Raw genomic sequence first — 15,617 nt, 5'->3', positions numbered from 1 at the left:
TGACGACACCAGCGCCCCGGAAGCGTAGTGGGCGCGAGCGGAGGAAAGAAGAGAACAACCAACAACGAAAAAAGCAAAGGCTTCAATGAATCGGAAAAGGTCTGTGAGATACGGAAGACGTTTTTTTTAACGACCTCGGAAACTGAATTAGACATGTCACACCATACCCCATACCCAATCCCCCATCACCATCACCACCACTCCCCTTTCTTCCTGTTTTTAAGAGGGAAACAGGCTTGTATCATACCATTTTTGTAACGGAGCACAGGAAAAGGGGGGCTTTACTCGAGGGAGTTGTGCTTGTATTACCACCACCGGCATTGGGACAGAGCTATAGCGCCTCGAGAGAGATTTCAACTGTACGAGATTAACCGGGGTGATAAAAAGCTACACAGTTGTAGCGCCATGTAAATAATACTGAGGGACATTGAATCTCCAAATCTCATCTTCAAAGATACAAACATTTAATCCACTCTTGTCTCGTGTGAGCTGAATACTACGTGATACTTTTCTCGATATCATTGATTCTAAGTCAAGGCGGTGCTTATCTCTGTGTGCTCATCAACTTAAATGACAGCAATGGTCTGCCCTGCACGTACAGTTCCCTGAGCAGTTCATATCAGATCAGACTTGTATTGATTGCGAGTCCCATCAGCTCCAAGTAACGCTAGGCAAATGTCATTTTACAGCCATGTACGATTTTCCCAGAAAAGGGGTTGGCCAGGTCCCCCCTTTCTGTTTCTGAAGATTATCACCATCCTCGTTATGTACGCGCGCGCCCGCCCTCTAAGAATTCCCTCCCAAACGCCCAAATATCAAAAGCCTAGAATGCGCGCCTCTTCCAAGAGAAGGGTATCAGCACCCCTCAAAACCCAAAACAAGATGGACTGATCATCGTGAAAAAGCACAAAGCTCATCTTTGGCCAACTCTCGCTTCCCACTTTCACCGACCACCACCCAACAGCGCGTTGGCATCCCAGAGAAGAACCCTCTCATCCCAGCCGACGGTAGCCACCCACCCGCCAACACCGAACAGACACCAGTCGACACCGACAACGAACTCGGTATGCCTGTTCATAACCCCAACCTGCGCGCCAATCTGCGCCCCGCCCGCAGGTCCACCAGCAGGCGGCGCATTCGACCGATCGTCCCACAACCGCACCGTCATATCATAACTCGCCGTCAACAGCAAATCGCTCGCGTGCGGGCTCCACGCCAGCCTGCGGACGGCGTACTCGTGGCCCTGCATGACGGCCACGGGTCCCGCCGTCGGGTTCCGGATGTCAAAGGTGCGCACGGCGCGGTCGACGCCGCCCGTGGCGATGACGGTGTCGCGGTACTTGTTCCAGTCGTGGGTGAGGACTTCTCCCGGGGCGGCGGAGGGGAAGGATGGGCCCGCGGCGTGGACGGGGATCATGGAGGTTAGGTGGTAGCGGGAGGATACCGGGGTGCGGAGGTCAAAGATGCGGATTTGGGAGTCGGAGGAGACGGAGGAGATGATGTGCGGGTTGGAGGGCTGGAAGGAGGCTGAGTAGGTGCAGTTTCCTACGGGGAGGGTGCGGAGGGAGTGGTCGCGGGTCGGGGACCACTGTAGCAGGTTGGTCAGTATATGACGGTCTCTCTTTTGGTGGGTTGGTGTTGTCCACACATACCACTTTGATCGTGCCGTCCCACGAGCTCGAGACGAAGGTGTCCTTTGTGATGGGGCTCCAGTTGACGGAAAAGGTCTCGCGCTTGTGTTCGTGAAAGTTCATGACGGGGAAGTCCTTCACGCCGAGGTCGAAGAGCTTGATGGAGCCATCGCCGCAGGCGACGACGAGCTGGTTCTCGTTGATCTCGGACCAGGCGAGGTCATATTGCGAGTCGTTTGTGTCGAATCTGTTTTTGCCATGGGTTGTGTGAGTTACCAACCAAGGAGGGGGTAAAGAAGCAGAAGGCGGAGGGGGGATAGACTCACGTCGTCTCGACTTCGATGCCTCGCGCCGTCAGCCCGAGGCAGAAGACGCGGCCGTTGCCGACGATGCCAAAGTTGGCCGACGATGCGACGGCGATGCGCGAGTCGTAGTAGGGCGAGTACTTTACGGCGTAGGGGTTGTAGCCCTGCGTGCGGAATTCGAGCATTGGGGCCATGGCGGGCGACGTTCACGCAAACGCGATGCGCGATGCGATGGGCCCGTGGTTTCTCTTTTCTTTGGAGTCCGTCGCTGGTCGAGAGCGAGGGAAAAGTAAGGTTTGGTGGTTGGCACAGGCAAAGGAAGGTGCTAAGGTACCGCTACAAACGCACACAGGAAAAGCATATGACGGCGGGACGGGATAGCTCTGGCCGGTCGACGGTTACATCACCGCGCCCGATCCGGGGTACCTCGGCAGACTGGGGGGAAGCACCTAGGGCCAGGCGGGTTTGCGGGCAACGCCGCCAGTGGGCAGTGGGTGGTGTGGATGGCGGGGCAGAAGATGCAGCAAAGTTGGAGATGCGATTATCGGGGGCAGCGTTTTCAAGGTGGGGGGAAGTAGCACGTGCTTTCGCGCTACACACGCGCCTGCTCAGTACGCCCTTTGCAATGACACCTGCTAGAAACATGGGGTCCGGACCAGTGGGGTGCTTTTACTTCAGTCTTGGACTCGGGTGATTCCCTTTCCAAAAACTTGAACGAGATCGGTGGGCATTTCCATCTCTCTTCATGACTTACATCGAGGTCGGTCTTTCGTGTCGTCCTCGACTATCTACGTCATGGACTCGTTTCTTATCAGGAAGAAGCGGAAACTCACTGAAGAGGTGAAGCCCACGGAGGATGATGAACCGACCGAGGTGAAACTGGCTATCCTTTCATCTCTTCATCCAAATTTGGAGCAAGATGTACTGTTGGACGTGCTCTTAGCACACAATGGCTCTGTCACGGAATCGCTCGAGGCTCTCAAGGCGCAAATCCCGATCAAAAAGTCGAATGGAGTCAACGGTGCCCAGAGTTCCCTCCGGCACTTTGGTGTTAGGTCGGAAGATAGCAGCAACGGTCCGCAGCCAAAGAAGAAACTCATGTCCAAGAAGGGGGCCACGCTTCACCTGTACGATCCTGTCGACATTGCTGAACACACGCCGTGCACCGTCATCCACAACTTCCTCCCGCCAGAGGAAGCCAACGACCTCTTGCGAGAGCTCATGACAGAGGCAAAGTCATTTGAGAAGAATGTGACCTTCAAACTATTCGACAATGTCGTGGCTAGTCCGCACACGTCGAGCTTCTATGTCGAAAGCTACGACGAGATTCAAACGCAGAAGACGGACTACCTCTACAACGGTGCCAAGCTGAGTGACATTCGCCGCATCACACCGCAGCTCATCAAGGTCAAACCGAAAGTCGCAGAGGCTGTGAATGAAGAGATTCAGACGAGAATCAAGACCCGCTACCCCGAGGGGAAGAAGCTTCGGTACCAGTCGCCTAACCCTTGGGCACCCAACATGGCCTTTGTGAACTGCTACGATGGGCCTCAGGAGAACGTTGGGTGGCACAGCGACCAGCTGACCTATCTCGGACCTCGCGCCGTCATCGGGTCGGTATCACTGGGCGTCGCGCGGGAGTTCCGCGTGCGAAGGATCATCCCCAAGGACGGCGGCGGCGAGAATGGAAATAGCACGACGATGACGGCCGAGGACGCCGACGCAGAGGGCCAGATCTCGATTCACCTCCCGCACAACTCCCTTCTCGTGATGCACGCCGAGATGCAAGAGGAGTGGAAGCACAGCATCGCGCCGGCGCAGGCTATCGACCCGCATCCCGTCGCCGGCAACAAGCGCATTAACATCACCTACCGCGATTACAGAGCCGACATGCACCCGCGACACACGCCAAAATGCGACTGCGGGATCCCATGTGTGCTAAGGGTCGTGCAGAGGAAGAAGGAGAACCATGGGAGGTACTTTTGGATGTGTCACGGGGGCAACGTGCCCGGCAAGGACAGTTGCTCGTTTTTCCAGTGGGCCAAGTTTGACGACGATGGAGCTCCTATATGGACCCATACGACCCGAAAGCTCAATTCTTGATTTCTTTTCGACGCCTCATCTTGATCGACTACGAAACAACCTCGCCATCAAATGCCGCATCAGATATCACCGGTACACGCTGCTGTGTCCCTCAGGGGTTCACGTATCCAGGCTGATGCTCACCCTTGCCATCGATCTGGATAATCTTCAGACTCTTCACATCCACCCCGTCGAGAACCCGCGCGTTGACGGGATGCCTCGTCTTCGACTTCTCGTACCAGTACTGCGCCAGCTCCACCAGATTACTCTGCTCCTCCTCGCTCAGCGGGTTGAACTGGTTGGTGATCGGGACGCCGCAGTTCTTGCAAAACGTCTTTGCGAGAATGTGGTGTCCAAAGATGTAGCGGCCAATCTTGTCGTCGTCTCCCGTCAGCACGACTTGGTCGCTATTGGGGTACACCCAGACGTATCCATTCTGTTCAAGAAAGTTAGCACAACAATTTCCTTCCCCGATGCCGGCATTAGCAGGGCGGTGTTTGCTGACCCTTTCGCAGATGCTGCAGTTGCACTCGATGACTTCGTTTTCGTACGTCTCGTCAATGGGCTTGCTGACGACAGCCACCGTCAGAGCGCCGCAGTGGCAGCTGCCGGTGTAAACTTTGCCCCCCTCGACCTCGGCCGTCGGCCTGGGACCGTTGTGGGTGTGAGGCTCGTAGTTGGCGCCGTAAGACGCGCCGTCGTAACTGCAAAGGCCGGGTCAGCATTTTCGATCTGTGTAATTTGATGAACGACTTTTTGTGAGATTTGGGGTTGCATACGTCTTCTTCTCCAGTCCCCAAATATCGAGGTCTTGGATCGAGCGCACCTGCATAAATGTCAGCCCTAGTGCTTCTTCCCCCTCGGACAGATCTTGAGACGGCGCGGCAAGGATGCGAGATACTCACGTTTAGGACGATTCCGTTGGGGGAATCCGCCAGGATGGGCGTAGCACAGTTTCCGCAAAACTTTGAGGCCAAAGGTCGTCAGCATTACCGGACACCGACAGACCACAATTTCAAACTCATTGCAGAGAATCTTGTTCGTTTCCGCGTGTTCAGATTCCCGGGGCTCACCTTGTGCGTAATCTGGCCAGGACCAAAGTTGTACGTCGAGAGGTCATCCTCGGCGCCTTTGACGAAGCGTAGGTCGTCGCGCTGGGGAATGACCCAGAGGGTACCCTTTCTGGAGCAGAGGCTGCAATTGCAGGCGCTGGCGGACTTGATCTCTGGGAGCTGGACCTCGTAGACGAAGGTCTTGCAGTGGCAGTTGCCGCGGTAGGTCTGCTTTGGCTCTTCGGCGGTGGTGGTCATGTTGGAAGATGGAAATGGTATTGATAACTTGTGTTGTGAGGAGGCTGTAGAATGTTTGTTGTGAGGGTGGAATGAATGAATTGGCATGGAATCACAAAGTCAAAAGAGACTATTTGCGCGGTTCTTTATAGATTCGATCTAAGAGCTTTTCATACCTCATAAACCTCACCGGGACGAAGCGAAGCTGACAAGTTGAGGGGGAACATCTCTCCCTAGTGAGCGCCACAATTTGTTGAGACAAGCAAGTGGACTCAATCGTAACTTGGAACCAGGATACGTTCCTACAGGACAGGAGATGTAGAGACAGAAATTTTCGGGCGTGTCCATCGTCCACGAAACGGACAAGTCTATCGTCCGGACACAGGGTTTCGGCGCAAATATTTTTTGTCGCTTATGTTATCTTACTTTGCTGGTTGGCGATCCCAAGAATCTGAGTCACCGACATGACATGACCCCCGGAGGACCGTGAATATTGCTGACGGCAGGAACATGGTGTAACACGCGCGGGGTTCCTCGTCTCTGCAAGGTATCGTCCGTGAACGCCAAAGCTAGCAAGAGCTAGAATCTTACGAGGTAAGGGTGTAAGAAACTCTAGGGCCAAGCCACATACGACGCCTCTGCGCGCGATTGACTTGGGGGAAACGCCAGATTACCACGTTGTCAGGTGACTTTGTACGCTTCGTTTCCGTGGGGACTCTTAGTGTCTGCGTCGGAGCAGTTTATACCCCGCACTAAAGAGGTGTTTCATACATCAAAGTCTGGCTAGATTACCAATTGCCTATTGCTTCGTGGAGGTTTCTCTTGTAGCTTGATGTGAGACAGTCACGATATGCAAAGAGAGAGAGTTTGTGTATCAATTGTGCATCGTGCCTGCATCTTGACTACCGACATCTTCACGGCGTGTCCTTTCGTTGTGGCGCCGAGTCATCTTATTATCTTACAGCTGGGCATGCAAAACTCGGTTCAGCTGAGAATGAGATGAGACCTTTTTGGGAAGAGTGAGGTGAGGCTGGCGGGTAAGCGAAGCGGGAGTTGGGTAGACGGGCTGGAAGTAGGCAGCAGGCAGCAAGGAGTCTACGTCATACCCTGTTACTTTTCTTCAAGTGTGCCTATCAAACTCAAGAGACGTGTTTGTTGGGGTGAAGGATGGTTGATGGCCCATAGGTGCCTCGGTTGTTGAAGTTTCGTCAACGTGGGACTCTGTTGTGGCAAGCGAGATCTGGGTCATTCGGAGTTGGTGATCTGGCATGTTGGGGGTGAAGACAACGACGAACGAAAGGAAACGAGCATTGGATGTAAGAGGCTTGGAAAGATTGTTGAGATGGAAGCGCCCACTTATCGGGAGGGTTTATGTCATCCTTCCGTCCGTCCGAACGGGACTGTAGGTGCCGTTACTGGGGCTCGGTGGGGAAGGGCGCCGTCGGCGTCGGAGGGATTTCGCAGAGAAAAACAGAAGCTATCTCGACGTATAGAAAGAGACGTGCATCCTTTTGTTTTCCTGTCTCTGCATCGAACACCGGATTCCGACACGTGATAGAGAGGTTTCGCTTCAAGCTCTGCATCCAGTTTGCCCATTGGACTTTAGCGGATGTTCAATGTCAGCGGGTCGAGTGCCATTAACTGCGGAGCGGAGGGTTCGCCCGACTTATACCCACCACCGATGACCGTCGGCCGATACAATGTCCGCGTGTGATTGTGACGAAATTGCCAAGGTAAGTACTCAGTGGTATCGGCTATATCAACGGTAAAAAGGACCGAATGGTATCTTTTCTGTAACTTCTGGATGCTCCGATTTCGATCAATTCTTCGCGGCTTTCTTCTACGTCTATCTAATGTAGTGCTCTGGCAGTAACTCATTAGTTTACGTCCAGAATCCCTTTAGTTTTCCTTCCGTCTGACGTAGATGGATAATGGAAACACGCGAAAGGCGCCATAATTACTCTCCATGCCTACTCTGTACATTATGTTCTTTCAATCTAAGATGGAACGGTTTATAATCGCTTAATCAGTTACGCAGCAATATCTCCGTCCAATCGGCGGGATGCAAAAAACGGTCGCCAAGATCTGGGCACCAGGTCGAGTGCTCCCCAACTATCCCAAGTTCGTCTCATTTAAGGTAAGGAGATTCTCCCCCTCCCCGTATAGAGAAATTTCGAATTACACCTCGCAAGCCCTGCACGCCAGGGATCAGCCGTCACTTATTAAGCTTACAGGTCCGAACCGGCTCCCGTAAACTCCGGGGCACCCGTTCCGCGGATGACAACCTTAATGCAACCGCTATTGTTCAAGGCCCCCATTCTAAAGTCTTGGGGACTTTGACTCTTTTCCCCCCTGGAAGTCATTGAGCTGTCTTCCCCCTCTTCTCGATTTTATCCATCCCCCAGTCATCGTAGTCAAAGATAAAGCACCGTGTTGCTTCAACCGCGCGCCCCCCTTTCCACATTCCATTCATCCCGCAGGTGCCGCCAAGATTTGATCAACATCAGCAGGTTGCATTTCCAAGGAGGACGGCCGCCGATTCGTTCAAACGTCTTTTCTGAGACCTTGTCAACCTTGTTTCTCGTCATACCTGTATAAAGTGGAAACTCGCCTCTCCCTTTCAAGCTTCTATGCATTCATCCCAAGCTCCGTAGATTGCCCAAACCAACATTGCACAGGTCTTGGAATCAACTAAGGTTACCTTCCGTTTATAATTACCCCCCAGTCTCCTCCACCTTTTCATCTCTTGGGACCTGCTCTGATGGGAAGTCACCCGCCGGCAGTTTGTTGCATCGCGTACTACGTGATTTGGCTTGGCGGCGCAGGAAAGGGGAGTCCTAGGACCTTCGCAACAAATGTAGCTCAAGCCAAAGTGACAAAGGTTGATTCCATCACATCCTCGGTCTTCGGCTACGTGCATGGGATAGATGGTCCCAGGGGAAGTATAGATCTACCTTCCGTTGTAGTTGCAGGGTGATCCTGTCTAGTGTAAAGGAATGTTCTCCGTAGTCTATGCAGTACACGACGGTCTGCCGGCACTTTGCTTTGAACGAACATGCCGTGGAATACAGGGAGGACGGATGGTGGCCAAGATCTACAACATTGTCATTCCCCCGCTCCCGGTCTGCCAGGATCCAGGGAAGAGAGTCAGTGTGATGATCCAGGTCTAGTATTAACGATCTGTAAGGCAGATGGGCAGGCGAGTTCGGATGGAAACCGCTTCCGCGCTGCTGCCCCTACCATGAATTTTTCGTGTTAATGATGTAGAAAGCTAGTCCTTGCCTTCTTGTCCCCCCAGTTTTCGTCTTAAAGAGCGGGAAGGACGTCGATTTCCCTTCCTTAGTTCTGGCTCCGCTTGCTGTTCTCGTCTCTAGGCTCTACCTTATCCATACTCCTCACCTCCAGTCCGTGGAGTTGAAGTCTCGAGGCGTGCTCCTCATCTTGCTTTCCAGAACATCGCAGTCGGCCTCCGTCAGGTTGTCGTTCTGAGACGATCAGCTAGCACGTAGCCCTCCCTAGTGAATACTCGCGGCTGCTCTCGCCACGAATCGATACAATGGCACCCATCACATCCCTCGCAGCGTTTGCTGCCGCGGGCGCAGCTCTGTTCTCGACAGTCGCCGCTCAGTGCGCGAACCTCACTCCCGTCGCGCAACCCCAGCTAGCCGCGGGATACAGCTCCAAGCTCATCCTTAACGGGCTGTCAAGGCCCCGCAGTCTGCAGTTTGACACTCTGGGCAACCTGCTCATCGCCGAGCAAGGAGGCACGGGTGTCAAGTACGTCAAGCTCACAGACAACGGCGGAGTAAACGTCTGCGTGGCTTCTCAGAAGACCCTCATATCCAACACGAATGTAGGAAGCCGAGCCATCCCGTCTGCCTCTTCATGACCAACGCAGCAACTGACCTGTCCTTGTCTAGCTCGCTCATGGCTTGGCCCTGTCTGCCGACGGCAAGACCATCTATGCGGCAACGGCGTCCGAAGTGTTCGCGTACCCTTACGACGCTGCTGCCGGCACTGTTGGACAGGCGAGGTCCATCATCAACGGCATGACGCAGACTGGCCACCAGAGCCGCACGTTGCTGATCCCTAAAGATAAGCCGAACGTCTTGCTAGTTTCCCGCGGCTCCGCTCCGAACCTTGACCTTCCAACCGCCGAGGCTTCATCCGGCCGCAGTCAAATTCGTGCCTTTGATCTCACGAAATTGACGGGCAGCGCTGTGGACTACACAACGGGAGAACTCTTTGGGTGGGGACTGCGAAACAGTGTTGGTGTTGGAGAGAACCCCCTGGACGGAGGCATTGTAAGTGCCTGGCGCATACCCGCAGAGCCTTCAGTCAGCTAATGTTATTTCAGTGGTCTGTCGAGAACTCTCTGGACAACATGGACCGCAACGGAGTGGACATTCACAACGACAACCCTGGCGAGGAACTCAACTACCACGGCAGCTACAGAGCTGCGTCGAACCCACAGAAGGGTGCAAACTATGGCTACCCCAACTGCTTCGCCGTCTGGGAGACCAGCACCGTCACGGGCGTACCCAACGTGAAGGTGGGAAGCCAGGTTATCCAGGGAAACGCCACTGGCAGCGTCACAGACCAGTACTGCCAGACTGTTCCCACACCACCGCGGCTCACTTTCCAGGCTCACATGGCGCCGCTGGATATCAAGTTCTCCCCCAATGGATCATCCGCCTACATTTCCTTCCACGGCAGCTGGTAAGTGCTTCCGGATTGTGGACGTGATGCAACAAACGTTAACGATGTTTACAGGAACCGCTCTCCCGGCGACGGCTACCGTCTCAGCAGAGTCGACTTTGGTGCCAATGGACAGCCGCTTGCTGCGTCTACCAGCAAGACGGCCGAGGTTAGAGTTGCGTGGAACGTCAACAACGCTGTTTGCCCCGGAAGCTGCTTCCGGCCTGTTGGCCTTGCGTTTGACAAGAAGGGCAGGTTGTTTATGCTTAGCGACTCTACTGGCGAGCTTTTCGTTCTTACGGTACCTGCTTAGAGTTCGGACAAGCCGTGCCACCGTCATAGTTGAGAACGGTAAAGAAGGGTTTCATGGCCGGAACTGAGTGAGCTCTTTGCGAAGAGATGGGCGGATTGGAAGGGGATTTCTTGCACATAGTTATCTTAGCCAGCCTGGCAATGACGATATTTTGACAAAGCATTCGGAGTGAGACGCTGATTGACAAGGGAAACGCTGCGTGTCAAACGAGTCAAACGAAACATTTCCTCTCAAGTCGTAACGAGGTTCCCCAAGACACAGGCAAGCGGGGAAGTTGGCTGTTGAACGTAATAGTGGTTGCTGAGCAGCAACGCAGAGCTCGACCCCTGCCTCGGCCCGGGCTTTCAGTGGACCAAACGGGGGGTTTCCCACAGTCCAATAGGCGCGCTGAGCTATCCCGTTTTGCACCCAGTTGGGAAAGGCGCCTTTTGTGGCACCCACGCCAGAATCCGTGTTTCCCGCGATGATGTGCGCCAGGCAGGCACGACAGGCACAAGTGGAAGCCTTTACTTCACTTGTCAGTATAGTGTGTACCTTAGGTACTTGGGTGACAGGCAGGCGCAAACTGCGGGTGGTGTCGCGCAGACGCAACTAATGGCGCAGCGCTCCAATCACACGTCGCATGCCCGCCCTTCAGTCTCACCCGTCCCGTCCCTCCGCGCCTTCCATCCATCCATCCATTCTCTTCCATGAATCCCATCCATCCCTCCCTCGTCTCCCGCCTACTTCTCTCACCCAACAGCCTTGGTAAGCAATCCGCTTCCCGCATTCTTTCCTGATGGGACTGAACCATCGCCTCAGACATTGATTTTGCCATTTCTCGGCCCGTCATTTTCGTGGACTGATCCACGGATTAGAGCGATATTCTTATTGTCGCCATCGACTCGGCGCCCCTCGGCCAAGCGCTCGGAATCTGTCTCAGGCTTTGCGACGCTGCAACGTCGGAGCCAAAGCCGTTCAACCCAAAGACCGCCGACGCGCGCGCTCGCTGTTCGGCACGACCTTGGGCTACTAGCCTGAATCCTTTCGTTTTCCAACGTCTTCGCGTGCATTCCCATCGCCACTTGGCCGCATCATCCGACAGACATTTGCGACAACTCTCACGAGCCGTGCAGGCAGCCCTACGAACAAACGACCGATCCGATCCACCGTCACTGCGTACCTGCAGGCGACTTTTGCCCTACGACTGCGCGCGAGTCTAACCGTCGCGCCACGGACCATACGCCATCAAGAAATCACGCCTCATCCCAAGCTTTTCTGACATAAGGCGCTCGCGCGCGAGAGAGAGAGAGAGAGAACGATGCCCCTCCTTCCTCGCCAAACCACCACGAACGGCGTCGTCGTCGTTCCCGCCACGTACGGCGGCTGGTCGAGCCTCGGCGCCGGTGCGATTGTGGGTATTACCCTCGGCGCCGTCGCGGGGTTTCTGCTCGTGTTGTGGATGGTCTACACCTGCCTCAACTTTGGCCGGCCGGTAGAGGCCTCGTCGTCGTCGGTATATACGGGTACCGCGTCGGTCGTCTCGGTGCGGCGGCAGCGGTCAAAGAGCCGGCATCGCCACCGTAAGCATCGCAGTCCGCGGGCGAGGGTGATTGCGACGGAGGAGGTGAGGGTTAGGGAGAGCGTGAGCAGGCCGCCGGCACCGGGCGGTCCGATTATTGTTGAGGCAGCGCCGCCGCCGCCGATGCAAGAGCGGAGACATAGTCGAGCTCCGCCGCCGAGGATCGTGACGGATGATGAGGAAGACGAGGTTGTGGTGATTGAGGAGCATTCGCCGTCGGATAGAAGGAGACGGCGCCATAGTAGCTCGCGGCGGCACAGTCACCGGGGAGAGAGCCGGCGTGGGAGCCGGGACTACTGAGGTGTTGGCCTACTTACCTATCCAACGTACAAAATCGCGTTGTTCTTTTTTCTTCCTTTTTCCTTTCTAGCGACTGGACTTTTGTTGGGACCTTGTTTGTAATAGATTCTGCTGCGGTGCTGTGAGTGCGGCATATTCACGTGAGCGATGAGCGATGTTGTACGAACCTTTTTTGTCGGTATGGATGGATGGATGATATACTAGGGCGATTGTACGTCAAACATGGATGGGCACGTGGATACCGGGCATACCGATCGGAGCGGGAAGGGAATGACTAGGAAAGATGGGGGAATTGTCAGATGGAAGATCAAAGTGTGGGGTGACTCCGGACAGCAGGATGGTGCCGAAGGACGTGTTCGGTTTCGATACGAAAGTCCGTACTCCCATACGCTGGGAGGGATATTGGATGATCTTGAATTACTTCCCGAATACGGCGGATTAAGGTGATCCCATGATCGGGTTATCACGCCAATGGATGGGCAATTGTGGTGCTGGTGCTGCCTCGGTAGCCGGTGCGCGATGTGAGGAGGCTGCTATATTCCGGGCGTTGTCACATTTTGTCTTGCACACATGAGACCGGACATCTGAAGGAAATAGCGGGGGATTCGAGGTTGTTTTTTTGGGTGATGAGGTGGAAAGGCGATTGATACCAAGGCACGGATATATAATCTGGACTACTTATTCTTTCCATTTCATCTGATTGCTCCTACTTACTGAAGCCATTGACGAAATGCTAAGGCCAAAGCCGTCAGTTTACTGATGACTGAAATATCGCGCCTAAGAGTGATTGCCGGTTGCTTGCAGCCGTAGCATCGTCGTTCTTGGGAACCTGCAGCCAGAGTAAGGTACTGCAAGGTGTAAGTACTAAAGATCGACGATGATCTGAGCAATAGCTAGGTGGATGCCAGGTACCTTGCTTGTAAGCTCTTCCCCGTCAAGTCAAGCTAGGGTACTACAGTAAGTAAATAATGCACTGGTAAGTGCTATCCATGGGATTGGCCAATGACGGCAGCAGGAGCCGCATTTCACATGCTTTCCCCGGACTTGTGTGGAGGGTACGCCATGCTCCCAAATAGTTTCAGAATGACATCACCCTGCGAGCTTCGGCTTCCCGGACGTGGGTAAGAGCGCCACAACTTCCCACACCTCAGGTACGAGATAGGTATCCAATTCTTCACGAGACAAATCAAACGATCGGGCACAGGCACGTTCCTAATCCGGCAATTGCGGACCAGACTTGCTCTCCAATTCCGATTCTGCCACCTTCGACGCCAGGTACTGTACCCAAGGTACCTCTCACCACCTCACCTCTAGGAGCTCTAGGCGTTTGGCTTGTGAGACATCATAGCTCCCATCTCCATCCTTCCCGCGGCCGACATATAGCTCCGAGTACCTAGCTCAGGCGCCCTCTCCCTCCCTTTTAACGTTTGACCTTTCCCTCCCCTTTTCATCGTCTCTGTGCGTTTCCCTGTGACGTTGATCTTTTCCCACCAACTCGAACGTCTGTGTTCTTCTCAAACACAGGATAACAGCACCTCCCGCTCTTCCCACGCAAACATCACGAACCGGATTCCACTTGAGCATCGGTGAACTCAACAAGACCAATCGATCCGTTCAGAAGCTTGAAGTAGACACTCTACGACTTTTGAGCTCCACACGGCAAATAATAATACGTTTTTCTCGACTTGACGCTGACACGAGCGTAAGATGGATCATCCAGGTACGCAGACGTCACTCATGCACATAACACTCCCGAGAAGACGGCAACGCCTCGCTGCCAACACCTGTATCAACCCCAGCTGCAGATCACGTCCCAGGATGCCATCCCCCAAGCCTGCAACCCAAAAGCTATGGACTTTTCAATCCTGAGCTGTTGAGCCATGTTTCCCTTCTTTGTTTCTGCACGACCTCCCATATTAGGTAGACAAATCGAAAGTGTCCCCCTTACTGACAAACATCCGACTATAGTCAAGGAGATCAAGACCGTCATCCGGGACCTGGTCCAGGGATCCCCAGAGAAGCAGCAGAATGCCCTCTACTCCAACTTCACCGAGGACGCCTCCTTCACCCACCCGTTCTGCCATGTACCGTCCTTTGGCAACATCCAGATCCCGTTCCTCTTCACCATCAACTCGCGTTGGTTGGTCCTCATGATTTACCGCTGGTACCGCATCTTGAGCCCCAATATTGAAATGGAGATTGAGTCTTCTGGTATGTTCTATGCCTGGCCAGCTATCTCCCAGCAGAGAAGCTGTACTGGGGAGCCTTTTTACAAGAGAGATAAGACATGCTAACCCCCTTACAGTCCAAGACCAAAAAACAAACTTGCTCTACGTCAAGATGCGCCAAGACTTCCGCCTGTGGTTCGTTCCCTTCTACTCGGCACCCGTCGACTTCGTCGTCGTCCTCCGCCTAGAGACCCGCACAATCGACGCCAACGGCAACCCGTTGCCTCGCGGCTACGGTGACGACGCCTCCGTCGGCACCCGCCAGCGCCAGTTCATCGTCAGCCAGGAGGATCACTACCAGGTCGGCGAGTGGCTCAAGTTCATCGCTCCCTTCTTCGGGTACTGGGCCTGGCACGCCTGGACCCTCTTGGCAACTGCGATGTGCGTTGTCGGCGCCTTCTTTGGATATCCTCTCACCTTGCTCTTTGGACAGATGGCTCGGCCCAACAGTAACGGTAACGGGCAGGAGAGTAAGCGGGAGTAGGATGACGCAGTCGATACTCTGTTTATCTTTTTTGGGGACCTTGCAGGATAACCTAGCAGGAGTGGCTGATGAGGTGTCAGAAGAGTCTTAGTGTTGGCTGTGCGAGGGTTGAGCCATCTTTGAAGTATGGATAATCAAGCTGGCATGGTGTTGGGTTTGTAACATTAGTAAAGACTTGCCGGTACGGAATCGTGTACGTTTCACCACCCGTGTTAGGGTATTGGACTTTTGAGCTACGCAGCTATAAGTTTGACTTGATTGTACTTGTTGTGCACATCAGCCCATGTAAAAGTTAACAACATTCATCGTCGGCCAGTCCAGCCAATGTAGAAAGCTGAGCTGTAGTGAAGTAGCTCCCCAGGGGAGCTCCCACTCCGACCCGCCTCATCCCATCCGACTATAGCACGCCCCACCAGCACCTGCACTCTCTCCTTACCTCGTCGTCCCCTCCCCACCGCCTTCCCCCCTTCCTCGAACTCCCAAAGGTACCTACCTAGGGGATCTAATCCCCTTTCCCGTCACCGGCACAGCAGCACCCGTTCACGTCGGCGAGGTCAGGTCAAGCTGTCATTTCGAGCAGTGGCGTGGAGTTCAGGTTGAGTTTATTCCCCTCCTTTCCTTTCCTTTTTAGTTTTGCCTGAAAAGTAGTTCACGTATAATGGCGGTGAGAGGTTTCTGATTCGACTTTGGTCTTGCGTTGCTCGGTGAGGTACTGACGCTTTCTCG

The 15,617-nt window shown here is 54.2% G+C and overlaps 6 protein-coding genes across 6 annotated transcripts; 4 read left to right on the top strand and 2 right to left on the bottom strand.

Moving 5' to 3' along the window:
• Nucleotides 1-943: 943 nt before the first annotated feature.
• Nucleotides 944-2,130, bottom strand: CABS01_04630 (WD repeat domain-containing protein; the record flags this gene model as incomplete). The annotated part of the gene is made up of 3 exons (XM_060538001.1): nucleotides 944-1,588; nucleotides 1,653-1,878; nucleotides 1,958-2,130. The coding sequence occupies 3 exons, from the start codon at nucleotides 2,128-2,130 to the stop codon at nucleotides 944-946; spliced, it is 1,044 nt and encodes a 347-aa protein (XP_060389663.1).
• Nucleotides 2,131-2,731: 601 nt separating this feature from the next.
• Nucleotides 2,732-4,039, top strand: CABS01_04629 (GRF zinc finger; the record flags this gene model as incomplete). Its single annotated transcript, XM_060538000.1, has 1 exon — nucleotides 2,732-4,039. The coding sequence occupies one exon, from the start codon at nucleotides 2,732-2,734 to the stop codon at nucleotides 4,037-4,039; it is 1,308 nt and encodes a 435-aa protein (XP_060389662.1).
• Nucleotides 4,040-4,130: 91 nt separating this feature from the next.
• CABS01_04628 (glutathione-dependent formaldehyde-activating enzyme) lies at nucleotides 4,131-5,328 on the bottom strand (the record flags this gene model as incomplete). The annotated part of the gene is made up of 5 exons (XM_060537999.1): nucleotides 4,131-4,454; nucleotides 4,524-4,722; nucleotides 4,798-4,844; nucleotides 4,924-4,983; nucleotides 5,092-5,328. 5 exons carry the CDS (start codon nucleotides 5,326-5,328, stop codon nucleotides 4,131-4,133), a joined length of 867 nt encoding a protein of 288 aa, XP_060389661.1.
• A 3,535-nt stretch (nucleotides 5,329-8,863) lies between these two features.
• Nucleotides 8,864-10,318, top strand: CABS01_04627 (uncharacterized protein; the record flags this gene model as incomplete). Its single annotated transcript, XM_060537998.1, has 4 exons — nucleotides 8,864-9,160; nucleotides 9,228-9,611; nucleotides 9,665-10,026; nucleotides 10,081-10,318. 4 exons carry the CDS (start codon nucleotides 8,864-8,866, stop codon nucleotides 10,316-10,318), a joined length of 1,281 nt encoding a protein of 426 aa, XP_060389660.1.
• Nucleotides 10,319-11,618: 1,300 nt separating this feature from the next.
• On the top strand, nucleotides 11,619-12,179 carry CABS01_04626 (uncharacterized protein; the record flags this gene model as incomplete). Its single annotated transcript, XM_060537997.1, has 1 exon — nucleotides 11,619-12,179. One exon carries the CDS (start codon nucleotides 11,619-11,621, stop codon nucleotides 12,177-12,179), a length of 561 nt encoding a protein of 186 aa, XP_060389659.1.
• A 1,083-nt stretch (nucleotides 12,180-13,262) lies between these two features.
• CABS01_04625 (uncharacterized protein) lies at nucleotides 13,263-14,891 on the top strand (the record flags this gene model as incomplete). The annotated part of the gene is made up of 4 exons (XM_060537996.1): nucleotides 13,263-13,300; nucleotides 13,900-14,051; nucleotides 14,148-14,390; nucleotides 14,485-14,891. 4 exons carry the CDS (start codon nucleotides 13,263-13,265, stop codon nucleotides 14,889-14,891), a joined length of 840 nt encoding a protein of 279 aa, XP_060389658.1.
• Nucleotides 14,892-15,617: the final 726 nt, after the last annotated feature.

Source organism: Colletotrichum abscissum, assembly GCF_030869225.1.
Source record: "Colletotrichum abscissum strain IMI 504890 chromosome Unknown Scaffold_9.1, whole genome shotgun sequence".
NCBI lineage: Eukaryota > Fungi > Ascomycota > Sordariomycetes > Glomerellales > Glomerellaceae > Colletotrichum > Colletotrichum abscissum.
This window is presented reverse-complemented; position numbering and strand designations above follow the sequence as displayed.